General features: G+C 42.0%; 1 protein-coding gene across 8 annotated transcripts in view; it reads right to left on the bottom strand.

Annotated features, from left to right (window-relative positions):
- ZNF236 (zinc finger protein 236) overlaps positions 1-14,584 on the bottom strand; it is a 138,563-nt gene that overhangs the window by 18,095 nt on the left and 105,884 nt on the right. For 7 of the 8 annotated variants that reach the window (XM_090039554.1, XM_090039557.1, XM_090039556.1 and 4 more), the window contains 5 exons: positions 13,472-13,617; positions 12,336-12,579; positions 7,661-7,840; positions 3,758-3,913; positions 498-685 (listed from right to left, as the gene is read on the bottom strand). In XM_090039554.1, coding sequence (XP_089895680.1) covers positions 498-685; positions 3,758-3,913; positions 7,661-7,840; positions 12,336-12,579; positions 13,472-13,617 — 914 coding nt within the window. The remainder of the gene's footprint in view (positions 1-497; positions 686-3,757; positions 3,914-7,660; positions 7,841-12,335; positions 12,580-13,471; positions 13,618-14,584) is intronic. The other variant, XM_090039553.1, reaches the window with a different exon arrangement.

Consider the following 14,584-nt stretch of genomic DNA (forward strand, 5'->3'; position numbering starts at 1 on the left):
AGTTTTATATGCTTAAACTTCATGCATGAAAAAACCAGGTTTAGTCTTAGATCAGTAATGAAGTAAGTAGTGAAATATGAGATATCCCCACATGTAAACACTGAAATGAAATAATGATCAATAGAAAGGCTGACCCTATATCTGCACTACAGACCTCTGAATTTAAAAATCAGTAAAATTACTAGTTCTACTAATATGATATCATATTAGGCACTGTAAATGGAATTGTATTAATGCCAGAATCAAAAGTCTCATCACTGTGAAAATTCTATTTCAGAAGAGCTCTGAGGCTGTTTAAATAACTTTTTAATAGTTTTAGATAACAGTGTGCACACTTAACAGCAAAAGAGTATCTGTCAGATATTCAACTGCTATCTGTAAATGGAAAGAATTACTTTCAGAACAAAAAAACACTGACACAGTTTGTCCCCTGAGGTTGCAATACTAGTTTACCAGCCAGGTAAGAAGTGCATGCCTTTGTGGTAAATGAGACTCACCTGTGAAGTGATATTAAGTGTAACTGCATCAAGACCACCAGACAACATGCCCTGAGTATCAGAAAGGGTCAAGGTGACACTGCCATCTCCTCCAACCCCTGATGAAGACATTACTAAGTTCTGGGAAGAAACAGTGGATTGAGACATAGGTGGTGTTGAAGGAAGGTTTCCACCTGATGTATTAACCTCTAAAAAATAAAGTACAAATGACGTTACAAAAACATTAAAAATTATACGCAACAAATTTTAATGCAGATTTACCTCATTTTAGGTTAAAAAATTCTACAAAGTTTTTTTGCTTGGCGATTTTTTTACAATGACTTGCTGAAATGCTGATGTGCTAAAATTACAGATTTTTCTCCTCTTAGTCAAACAAATGGCAAATAACATACATTTTTATATAAACTTATAACAGGAGGCTGACAGTTATACGGACTGATATGTCACACTTTATAGCCATATATTTGAGAGGGTTGCAGCACTCCATGGACAGTGATTCGTTGCGTGCACAAATAACTAAAGGCACATTTTAATGCTGCTTAATAAAATACATACCATCTTATGACCAATCAAAATGAACTCTAGCCTGACCATTTTCAGGACCCATGCTAATATTGATTTTGGCTAATATTCACTTTTGTCTACCTATAAAAGATGCCAAGATAAAAAATACAAAACTTTTAAAAATGGCAAAACAAGAAATCCCTGCCAAAAAAACCAAGAGCCTAGTTCAAGTGACTACTTGGTATACCAACACCAGAGCTACAATTATTTAATAGGATTTCATAACACTGGTTCTTTCTAAAATAAAAACAATGCTGGTCATTCTTATGGGGCATGTCTACACACGTATTTACTCTGACCTAGATTTACTGTGGTGTAAACTAATCCAGAGTAAGCTGTTTTGGACAGGCATCTACTGGTCCAGGATTAGGGAGAAGATTTAAACCAATTTTCCTGCAACTCTGCAAGGGGCCCCTGCGGCTACCAAGGGGGGCTCCAGGCGCTCCCCTGGTGCTAGCCCAGGGGCTGACAGGGAGCACAGGGCCAGGAGACAGCTGTCTCCTAGCTCAGGGGAAGGGAGAGGGGCTGCCTGCTGCTGGGGCGGGGACAATGTCCTCCTGCCCCGGAAGCAGGGAGCTCCTGCCCCTGGCCCTGGCTCCTCAAATTAGGGACAGGGGACTTGGAAAAAGTGCAGGGGAGGGGCAGGTCCCAGCCTCCTCCCCCAGTCCATCGGTGGGGCCGCTAACAGTTTAGCTTACTGCTAGCTGCCCCACCAGCAGATTGGGGCATGGGGCTGGGACCTGTCCCTCAACAGGACAGTTCCTATCCCCCTCCCTGCACGCTGGGCAGAGGCTGGACAGCTTGTTCCTCACCCAGCTCTGTGAGTACAGAGTGAGGGGGAGGAAGATAAAGCTCCCAGATGCCTAGTTCTAGCATAGGTGCAGGATAAACCCCATGTATATACTCTGTGTCGATTCAGCTGCCCCATTTATATCCAATTATTTTTTCACAACTGCTTTGACCTAACTCAGACATAAGACCAAATTTCTTCATTGTGGTTATACAAAGAGAACTGTGCAATTAATCAATGTTTATAAATGGTGCAGAACTTATAACTGATCATCCTGATGCCTGATCATTTTTTTGGAATCTCCAGCTAAAGGAAAAGATTCCTTTGGGGTTTAAAAAACAAACTAAGCAAATTTGTAAATGAAGGCCTGAATTCACAACAGATTTTGGCATCATTAACAAAACAGAGTGTGTTAAATATTCACCTCATATGTAGGAAACCCTGCATCATATGCGTTCACAACAGACTTTGGCATCATTAAAAAAACAGAGTGTGTTAAGTATTCATATCATATGTAGAAAACCTTGCATCTGCTTACATCAAAGCAGAGTTTTGAACTGGTTTCACTGACTTTCTAGGACAATATCCTAAGCTCCAGTATCACAGGATATTCTGGGGATATTCTCTCAAATGCAGCTCTTCTTTGTATAAATATTTACAATATTTATTCACTGGGTGAGACAAACGGAAAAAAGGACTAAAACATGATGGCTACCTTTCAGTCATGGGAAAGATGCTTGAATTTCAATCTCTACTCCAGCAGATCATTATAGATACTTTAACTATTACGCAAAAGAGTTTAGGTAGAGTACTGCATCACTATTTCTTTCTCCTCCTCCTCAGTTTTGTGTATGGCAGATACGTTGTCCCCCAGATCAAAAAACTTTAGTTTCAGTAATATTAAAATGAACCTCAAAAATTCAAATTTAAGTGAATCCAAAACTGCATTTCTAAGTAAACTAATTCTTCTCCTTTAGAAAAACTGTCCCTATATCAGGGTCTGGCAACCTTTAGCAAGCTGTGGCGATGTGAGCCAGCTGGTTTTGGCAGCATGTCAGCAGTGCAGGGCTTTGCCCATGCTGGAGCCAGACAGCTGGGAGCAGTATCCATGCTGCCATCACTTCTCCCTGGCTGCAGAACAGGTGCAGCTTCCAGCCAGGAGGTAACTTAGCAGGGGCTGTGCAGCTACAAACTGCATCTGTACTGCCACTGCTACCCTATGCTTCCCCCATGTGCTGGAAGCTGCACTAATGCTATAGGTGGGAATGTGGGGGAGGAGGGAGAGGTAGAAGTGGCAGTGGCAGTAGTAGGAAGCTTCACAGTCCCAGCCTGGGCATAGGCAAAAGTCCTCCAGCTCCAAGGGCATGATCCTGTGACTCCATTGACTGAATGTGGCCCACAGGCTCGCCACTATGTTGTTGCCCCATACCCTAAATATTAAAAAAGGATGTTCATCCACTGAGATTGAAAGGAAGCAGTAGTAGGGACCTACACACCAAGAACATATTCTGCAGATTTTATTTTTCACATACCAGGAAGTAGGAAATGCTTCTCATTTACAGATTTCTAATAAAATGGGCCCCACGGGACATTTCCACATGACCCATTATCACAGCTCTGCCTTACTCCTCGAGTTTAGCAAACCATCTCTCCATTTATTCATTTAATTATCTCAGAACAGTATTTAGAGGTACATGGCCTTATTTTCCCTCCCTCTTCTTCTGGCCAAGGTGAATGCTTCAACTGACAAGAAACAGAATTTTGGCAAGAGATTAGATCACTCACTACAATCATGCGGTCTCCAATTGCCAAGAACAAGACCATAATGTTCCAGATGTATTCCACTGGCCCTACAATTATTTTTTTCACATATTATAACTGTTTGTATGTTTTACTGCAAGCATACCTGAAGTGTTCAGTGATGTACCCTGAGAGAGAAGCTGATCATTGCTTATAGTTATAGTAGCACCTGTTGACTGATTGCTGATTGCCGGAGTCGTCAGTCTTAAGCTCCCATTCATATCATTACTTCCAGAAGAATTATGCTGAATAAGATCTTGACCTAAATAAAAATTAATTCTTTTATGCCTGGAAATACCTCAAGATTTATTTTTCTGCTAAAGTAAATAAATGTTACAATGTAAAAGCAACCAAAAGGATAAGTTTTGAGATGTTTGGGGCAATACAAAAAAAATGATGACAATACACTAAACTAGGGTGAAATATTTTTCAAGAGTATTAGTTATCCAATTAACTTAGAATAAAGTTTTGTGTAGTTAGATGCATAAAGATGTCTTCACGAGACCACAAGATTGTGCTGAACAACAGTGACTGTTGAACTCATCCTTTGCTAGAAAAGCTCCCTCATCTAGTGTTGGTTTTGTGGTATTGTCTTTCGGTAGAAAACTCAGATTAAAGTTTAGGGCAAAGCTCCAAGTCTCTCAGCCTCTCCTCGTATGGCTTGTCTTGCAAGTCCCTGATCATAGAGGTGGCTCTTCTCTGGACCCTCTCAAGTTTTTCCATGTCCTTGTTGAAGTGTGGCACCCAGAACTGGATGCAGTACTCCAGCTGTGGTCTCACCACTGCAGAGTGGAGTGGAAGTATCACTTCTTTAGGTTTGCAAGAGATGCAACGGTTAATTCATGCCAGCATGTTGTTTGCCCTGCTGGCCACAGCATCGCACAGCCAGCTTATGTTTATGCAATTGTCAATCACTACCCCTAGGTCCCTTTTGGCCGTGGTGTGAATTAAATTGTTGACACCAAGTTTGTAGGTATGTTGGGGATTGTTTGCCCCCAGATGGAGCACCTTACATTTTTGACTGTTGAACTTCATCTGGCTCCAGTGCGCCCCCATAACTTGGTGTTGCCCACAAACTTGGCCAAAGAGCTTTTCACCCTCATATCCAAATCATTGATAAAAATGTTGAAAAGCACCAGTCCAAGCATGGACCCCTCAGGGGGTCCGTTCAAGAGAACTATGGGTCCTACCATGCAGCCAGTTTTCCACCCACTGAACAGCTGCTCAGCAATTAAGCCCACAATCTTCAAATTTTTCCACAAGGATATCATGGGATACTATATCAAAAGCCTTTTGGAAGTCTAGGTATATAATATTGACCTTCTTTCCTGTGTCCAGGTGGCGAGAGACCTGTTTATAGAACAAGATGAGATTGGTAAGACAAGACCTACCCACAAGAAAGCCATACTGGCTGTTGTTCAGAATCTTACCCTCAATGAGCATATCGTACATAGATTATTTAATGAGTTTTTCCAGGATTTTTCCCGGGATGGAGGTTAGGCTGACTGGCCTATAGTTGCCTGGGTCCTCTCTTTTCCTCTTCTTGAAGATGGGCACAATGTTGGCCCTCTTCCAATCCTCACAGATCTCCTATGTGCCACGATTTCTGAAAGAGTTTTGCCAGGGGTTCCACAATGACCTCAGACAGCTCCATCAGCACTCTCGGGTAAAGTCCATCTGGTCCTACTGAATTATAAATGTCTAGCTTTTCTAGTTTGTTTGCACCAGCTCAGCATCCACAGTGGGAAGGCTATCATTCCCTTCATGCCCCATGTGATCCATATCTTGCTTGTCTTTTCTCTTGGTTTGGTGAAATACCGAAGCAAAGTGGGTATTCAGGAATTCAGTTTTTTCTTGAATGTCTGTTCCCAGCTGTCCCAAGGTGTTAAGCAGGGGTCCCATGCTTCCATTTGTTTTCCTTCTGGTCCCTACATACCTAAAGAAGGACTTCTTACTATCCTTGACTCCCTTGGCTAACTTAAACTCAATTGCTGACTTAGCTTTCCTTATCATTTTCCTACAGAGAGCAGATTCAGGGTGGATATCAGGAGGCACTACTTCACAGTCACGCAGCTAGGATCTGGAACCAACTTCCAAGGGAAGTGGTCCTTGCTCCTACCCTGGGGGTCTTTAAGAGGAGGCTAGATGGACACCTTGCCGGGGTCGTCTGACCCCAGCATTCTTTCCTGCTTGTGGCGGGGGGCGAACTTGATGATCTGCTCAGGTCCTTTCCAACCCTACTAACTATGAAACAAGTGCAGACCACTGTTGTGTAGTCCTCCTTGAGGACTGTCCCTAGCTTACACTGTGTGTACACCTCCTTTTTCTTTTTCAAGAGGACTGCGATGTCCCTATTGAGCTAGGAGGGCTTGCCAGCCCTTCTGCTACCTTTCCTCTTCATAGGAACAGTTTTCTTTTGTGCTTCGAGGATCGTGTCCTTGAGGACCACTCTTCTTGCACCCAATTCAACTTCTATCCCTGGTCCTACATCGCCTCTGCTACTAATGCCCTGAGCCTGTTGAAGTCAGCATTTCTGAAGTCCAGGACTTCAATCCAGCTAGTTGATTTGTAAATCTTGTAGTTGAGCTCATGGTCACTGTTGCCCAGGCTGCCCTCAATGTTCAAGTCACACACCAGATCATCTCCTTTGGCCAAGACCGAGCCTAGAAGAGCAGTACCTCTGTTTGACCCTTACACTTCCTGGGTCAGAAAGAGCTCCTTGATTACAGTTAAGAAGCTACATGACCAAGCTAACCTAGCTGCATGTTCCTCCCAATTTATGTCCGGGTAATTGATGTCACCCTTGACAACCAAATCTCTTGCATGTGCAGACTCTGTCAGTTCTTGAGAGAACTCCAGATCAATTCATATTAGTGGGGTGGCCTTTGATAGAAGATACCTAGAGGCTGAGATTGTAACCCATGCCCTACTTGCCATTTTCAGCCGGATGGGCTTTCCAAAAGACATACACTTAGAGAGAGGAGCAAATTCCATGTCCCTTCTGTTCAAAGAATTATGGAACTTGTATGAGATAACACAGCTAAAGTCTACACTCTACCACCCAGAGTCTAACAGACCAGTTGAAAGATTTAATGCAACTCTCAAGTCTATATTAAAAATGCATGCAACTAAGAGGGTTGGTGACTTGGGACACAATGTTGCTGTATACATTCTTCAGGTATCAGGAAGCACCCAAGGAATCCACAGGGTTTGCTCACTGATGAACCAAGATAAGGGTGGATGTTACAGAGGAATGAGATAATTTTCTTCTGCTGCCTCAGTTCCTGTATCTTTGAAGGCTATAACCGTTTAAACCCCCCAGCCTTGCCTTTTTTTTTTTCTTTTTTTTTTTAAATCAAGCTTACATGGGCAGGTAAGGAACATGTTGTTTTGATGGTATTACAGCCATGACTACCTCCACAGTTTCCCCAAATACTGAAAATAAAATTTCCCCAAACAAATAAAAGAAATCTTAAAATGCATTAGGAGTAGGGCAGGACATTGTATAGAAAATTATGGCATTACAGAATCAAGACAATAATGGATACAGTACTGGTTACTCCTTTACTCTTCTAAAGTAATATTGTAGAACCGAAGAACACAGGGTCCAAGAAGGGAAACAAGGATACAGGCAAACAAGAAAAAAGAAAGTCTTACATTTTTTTGATGAGTGAATTGGAGTGCTAAGTTGAATTTAGTATAAAGACTAAGTTGTCAACCTCAGAGAGTAAAAAAGTAAAACAGCTATATTAATACAATGAAGAAAGAGACAGAATCACAGCAATGACCATCCTCACAGCAACGTTATCCAATATTAAAAGATATACCTTGGGAAGCTATGACAGACACCACCCCCTGCCAAACCCCACCCCCAAAAAATAACAAATGTGAAATATTTCAACTTAAGGTAAAATTGCAAGCAACAGAACTATTCTGCAAATGCCAACAAGCAAATGCTAATTTACTGGATTCAAGGCAGGGGCTGTTAAGAATACTAAAATATACTAACCAGAAATAGTTAGAGTAATTTCTTGTGGACTTCCTGATGAGTTTGTAGTGGAGGTACCAGTAGCATGTGCTAGGACTTGACTCAAACTTGAATTATTTATAGTCAATGTTATTTCATGTTGACCATTTGACGTGGACACCATGCCCTGCGACGTCATCACTTGAGAGAGATCCTGTGCACCTAAATGTAAGTTTAGGGAAAAAATATATTATTTTTATTGCTGTAGTTTAACCAGTATAACAATGTTAAAGACCTAACAATGAAATTCTGAGTTTCTGAACCATATTAGAGATGCTTAAAGGTGAAAAAGCCACTGTTTCTAAAATAGGACAGGGCAAAATACAGCCTGCAGGCCAGATCCAGACCGCCAGACATTTTTGTCTGGCCCCCAAGCATTCAGTGAATTGTACCCTGCCCAGCCCTTTTGCCGTTGAGGGTGGGAGCAAGGCACCCATATATACACACAGCTCCCAACACACCCTATTGCACCTCGCTCCCACCCTTGTGGGCAGAAGGGCCCAGGCCAGCCAGGAGCAGCTTCCAGGCAGGGCTGCTGCTACAACTGCTGCACACGACAGGGGGACCTGCTTGTTTCAGGCAGCAGGGAGGGGATGCAGTGGGTGCAGGGGGAGCTGCAGCCGAGTGGGGGCAGGGAGGGTAGGACTGGGGCTGACAGTAGCATAGGGCCCAAACCCAGGAAGGTAGCAAGAGTGTGGAGCCTAAGTGGGCAGGGTGTGGGTGTGAGGGAGGGTGGAGGGGTGTGGGAACCGCCCCCCCCCCCAAGTTCCCCCACATGGCACACTGACCCTGCTACCAGCAGCTGCAACAGGTGGGGGCACTTGGGGTGCTTGTACCCTGCGCAGGTGCTGGCGCCTGGCTCCAGCCAATGGTGTGTGTCGGGGCAAGGAGTGCAGCCTGCCTGGTTTGCCTCTACTGAGTGGGCTCTGTGTGGCACGTCTGCAGCTCCTGCACTTGCGCAGCACAGGGTGAAGCCCACATGTTGGAGCTGGCTGCCTCCCCTGCCCCTGCTGTGCAGGTCCTGGGACTCCACCAGGAGTGGAGGAAACCCCACCTCCTGCTTTCCCGTGGAGTCTCAGGACCTTTACATCCAGGAATGGTGAAGGCAGCTGGCTCCAGCATGGGGCTACCGCTGGCGCCACACAAGTGTGGAAGCTGCAGGCACGCCGTGTGGAGCCCCAGCAATAGAGGCAGGCCGGCCAGGCTGCATTCCTTACCTTCATGCGCACCGTTGGCCAGACCCACATGCCATTGGGCACTAGTATGGGGAATGAGCACCCTGAGCACCCCTACCTGCTGCCAACAGTGTGGGCTGCATGCCATGTAGGGGAGTGTGTGGAAGGTCCCCACAGCCCCCCACCTACCCTCACACCCACACTCTGCTTCCAGAACCGTCCCACATATACAACCTCACAATATACCCTATGCCATTCCACACATAACTACGCTGCCTCACAACCCCCCCCCACAAACACCCCCAAGCACACCCCACACAATATACAAGAGTAAGGCTTTATTTTTGAGTTATTATGCAAGTGCCTCTATACACAGCATGCAAACACAAATCATGGCAAATATTTTTGTAATAAAATATTATAGCAGGTGTCTGACCTTTAGTACACGATTTGATTTTTGTTTGGTTCCAAAATGGCAACCCCCACCCCCCAGGGGCATTTCTGGGGTGCAAAGGGAAGGATTTCTGGTGGCAAAGGTCAGGGATTAGGGTGCAAGACTTCTGGTCCCGATATGTCAACCAGGGAGTGAGGCAACTGTCAAAGGGAGGGGATAGCCCTGCGGCCCTCAACAGCTCACCAAAACTCGTTAAGTGGCCCTCCAGCTGAAATAACTGCCCATCCCTGTTTTAAAACAAGTTTTATAATGCTAAATACTAAGACCTTTTTTGTTAACAAATCCACATACAGCAAGTTTGTGCTGTTCTAAGTATATAAAAACATTTTTATGTAATATTTTTTACTGAACTACAGAAGTACTGAAATTGGAGAGAGAATAACGATTATAGTAAGTTCTTCCATCATAACACCAATTTAAAATTCCTCAAATGTCAACATTTCACCTCCTGGACCCACTATTCGTTAACACACGATTTTTTTTGGAAAATTTAAGCAACCAACTTAAGCTCTTTTTGAATGAGAACAGTGAAAGAACATCCACTTGCCCACTTAAAAGAAGTGTTTTATTTTATTTTGTTTAAATAGTATAAGAAAATTTGGGAAACCAATCTGAAATCCGACACAGACCACCATTACAGATGGCTTCAACGTAATGCTGAAAATCAGTACTATTTTCCAAAATCTATTTAAAGCCTTTAAAAATAACTTTAACAACCCGTATATTTTGCATATCAATCAAATGCTTATCACCATTTTAAGTAATTTAATTGACAGGGTACACAGCTAAAAAGCTAAGAAAACTGTACCATAAAATATCTAAAAATGAGTAAATTTTGTTTATTCTGTTAAAACATTTTCACTAGATAATACTCACAGAGAATGCTAAATATGTAGTTCTAAAACCTAAAGCACACGCATGCGCACGCACACACAGAGTATTTACTTGAATCCAAAATGAGGTTTCTTTTCCCCATTCCACGTAGGGAAAAAGAAACTCCACCTTGGATCCAAGTACCAGCCAGGGCAGAAGCTGTTGAAGCATGGGGGAGACAGTAAAGGTGATGTGGAGGAAAATCATGCAATGGCACGGGAGTTGTGGCTCTGCTTGCAATCAATGGTCTGGGGCTGCCGTCACCACTGCTACCTGGCTGGGGCCCAAACCACAATGGGTTATATACCTCAGAATGAAAAGCTGGAGCCAGAGCGACCATAGAATAAGTTGGTGGCGGAAGATGACAGGCAAGAAGGGGGAAGGCAAGTGACAGCAGGGACAGATAGTTGGGAAGTAGGCATCAGCCATGGGGGAGCATGTGGTGGTGGGCACAGGACCCCCACCTTCCCCAACCACTGCTTATTCCCACTCCTACTTTCTTTCCCTGCCACAGTAGTGGAGGGACACATGAAGTTAAAACAACTTCCAATAATTAGATTCTACACATACAAAATTACAACATTGTTTATAATTTTCCATGTACAGGATATAATTACTGGGGGAGAGAGAGGGGTCTTAAATTCAAAGTTGCCTTGGATTCAAGATGATCAAAATGTATATGAATGCAGTAAGACAAAGAGAGGATTATAATCTTTCCACTGACAGTTTCCCATCAGAAAACACAGATGATTCAATTAAATCACAATATTTCAAGAGAGCATACAGACTGAATCAATGTTTCAATGTATAAAATGTTTCAAAGTCAAAATAGAAACTCTGGCCTAAGGATTTTTACGGGTAATACTTTTTATTGGACCAACTGTATAGTTGTGAAGAACAGACAAAACTTTTGGGTAACAATGTACCCTTCCTGATGAAAGACAAAAAAGTCTTGCCTCCCTTATTTGTCCTTGACCATCATGGCAACAACACCCTTCAACATTATCACACCTTGGACCTTAATGTTTAACACTGAAGATTCCCAAAACTGTGTAGTTTGGAAAAAATAAACACGTAGTTTCTGAATGCCTAGTTTCAGGAAAAAGGAGAGACTGACATGTCAACCATACTTAAAGATCTCAGAACTTCCTATGCACAAATCCTCTATTTTTAGTCTTTATTCTAGTTGTACTACTAACTCTGACAATTGCTTTGTTTGTTTGTTCAGGAACAGCACCCTAATAATACTTAAAGAAAACATTATTGATGATATTACCTGATATGAATGTCAGTTATCTGTCCAAGAAAATATACACAAAAACAGGAAATTCCTTGGCAGAGTCCTGGTTCTGACAGACTTGCAGTCTAAATGAAGCACATGTGTGACTAAGAAATAGCTTACACTCCATGGTCCAAGTTTATGTAAGGATTTAGACCTGGCTTCCAGTTTTGTAGGGACACTTTTGTATTCACCCTTAACTGCTAACATTTAGTCTACAAACAGAATTTAAACATAAACCAGTACAAGTGATCACAAACTGTTTCAAATCTATAACACAACAGAAGTTAAGTGCACATAAACTGCTTTCAGAATGGCTGAAACAGGTTCAAGATAAACCTTGATGGATGTAGTATCAGACTTAACTTCAGGTTCAATTGGTTTATTACATTTCTGCCCCAGATCCCCTCCAAAGTCAAGTTAACTCACAGTCCCTCAGCATTCCAGGATGCTTTGCACCTTCCCTGCAAACCTCCCTGGGTGGGCTAGCCTTGGTTTAAGCTATCTGCTTCAGTTGAACAGGGAGGCATGCTCTAGTGCCTCTTGGCTTCTGGCCTGGGCCACTGCAGGGAATTTAGCTGCATTTCTGGAATCCAAAATGAATGTCTGTTCACTTGCTTATTGGTTCACAATCTATGACTAACCTGTGAAGACTGAATCAGTTCAGCCTTGGGGTTTTTTCACTGTCTGTATTTATCCCTAGGCATAAAAAAAACACTTATTTCAAAAAATGTAATCGTCTATATATAGGCCTACAGTTGCCTACAAAAATAGCGAGTCAGTTTAAAAAAAAATAATCAGGTCCCATCAGTTCAAAATACAAATAAAATTATCTTAAAAAGAAACAGTGAAAACGAAGAGTTAATAACATCTTACCACTACTGCTAGTTGTCAACACAGATTCCTGCTCAGAAAGGGATCCTATCGTCATATTCGCTGAAGAGGTAACTGTGGGCTGTAAAGATAGGCTTGATATGGGCTGGATAACCACATTAGCTGGCACGGTGTTGTCTGGTGCCTGGAGGGAACTGTTCTGTGCAGGCATATTGGAATCCCCAGTTAGCTGCTGAGCAATTAGATTACTCTGCTGCAGTGTTTGCTGTAAGATACTGGGATCGATCTGAAAAACAAATGTGGATAAGTGAACATTCTCAGTATAAACTCAGAATTCAAAGAGCTGCCTTCGTGCTTCATAATGCTAAAAGGCTTGGGCTTTGGCTAAAACGGTATCTCTTTCTCCATATCTGTCACAGTAAATGCAACAGACAAAATGTTTGAGTAGTTGTGACAATCATTAGATTAAATCATGAAGGGCCTACTTAAAAGATACCCTTTTTCATCTTGGGTTCCTCCATCTTAGAATTCAGTATTTCTTCTTTATCACTTTTGGGGTTCTATGTAAAATGTGACACATTTCACAAGTGTTTAATACTGAAGGTAAGGTAACAGAGAATGGAGTGGGGAGGTGTAGATTGATAGTGGGAATGGCATTTCTCTCTATCTGGTGGAACTATATATCTAAATTCCTGCTTCATCTTGCTCTTTTTTTCACTTTTTTCCTAATTCATGTTCATTTCTAATTTATACTTATACTTGTTGAGAATTTAAACAATAGATACAGAAACAGAGGTAGAAACAGGTTTCTTGTACTGAGAGAGGGAGCTTTTCCTGAACGGCCAATATAGATTAAAAAAAAGTGTTCACTTAAAAAAATAAGAAGCATAAAATAAGTTTCAAACAAGCTGCAATTTAGATACAATTTCAGAGACATGCTAAAGAAAGAGGCCAGCAGTTTTATTCTCAGCACACCCGTGTGCGTGCTCACACGCGCATGCATGCACACACATTTTTCCAGTTCTGACCAACCATGATAATGCAGGGAACTCTGTTCTGCACCTGAGCAGAGCCAGAGTGAAGTCAGTACAGCTCTGCCAGCATAAAGGTGTCTGTACACACAAAACTTCAGCCAGAATCAGGATTCTTATTAATCAAAAAAATCAAGGGATGCCTACCTGCAATGTGATGTTGTTAATACTAGCAGCATCGATTCCAGAAATTTGAACATTCTGTCCAACCAGATTAGCAGCAAGCTGTAATTGTATTCCTTCAAGAGTGGCCAAACTGCCATCTGTCAAGGACACAGTTAAGTCACCTCCAGCTATCAAAGAAAACAGTCATATTATAATTTTTTTCTTAGTCACTCCCAGTCTCCTTTTTAACCAGTATTCTTAATCCAATCAATTATCAAAATATGTAATTCTGTATACCCAGGAAAATTAATTAAATCCATACAGTTAATACTTAACTTTTCAGGTTTACAAAAATATTCACAAAATTTAAGGGGAAAATAGATTTAAGTGCTGGCCTCCTTTTCTATGAAGTAGTTACAGACTACCTTTTAAAATGTGTACTTATTATGTCAAATTTCCAAAGATCCTTTTCTTTTGGAAGCATACCCTCTCTGAATATAAAAAGAACAGATTTACAAATGGGCACACTGTAATGGTAAATATACATGGACCCATGAAGTCTAAGCAACTTTGCTAGGTACAAAACCTGTGTATTTCAAAAAGACATTTCAAAGTATGTTCTACTTATAAACACACTATGTATTCATATGGGTAGAAGCTGACTGCACATTAAGGATGCCTGTAGATATGCAGGGACTCTGCTCCAACGCACTGTAATTACTGTGCGTCAGAGCAGACTAATTGAGTCTGCTGGACTGTGCTAATCAGCACACTCCAGCATCCCCCATGTGTTGTGTACTCAGCATCCCTCTTCTACAAAATGATGGGGGCACTTCAAATAAAGCTCGTCAAACAAGATTTAGTTAAAGTGCCCCCACAGCCATTTTGAAGTGTGGGATGCTGAATACACGAGACGCTACAGGTTCTTTAGTTACAGCAGCTCTCAGATGCACTCTAATTAAAATGGCCCTTCCCTCAGAGCGTATGTAAACACATCCTAAAGAATCAAATCTGACTTATTTTAAGCTCAAAACTTAATCATCATTTAAAAAACTGCTGTAGAATTTATTTTTTAAAAAATCCTATGCCTAGTGCAAGAGTATGTTCTTTACTCTCCTTTAGTATTTGGGGAAGACCAACTAGTCACTCATGTTT

The sequence above is a fragment of the Crocodylus siamensis genome, chromosome 3, assembly GCF_052110815.1.
Source record: "Crocodylus siamensis isolate JL-2025a chromosome 3, ASM5211081v1, whole genome shotgun sequence".
Taxonomy (NCBI): Eukaryota; Metazoa; Chordata; order Crocodylia; family Crocodylidae; genus Crocodylus; species Crocodylus siamensis.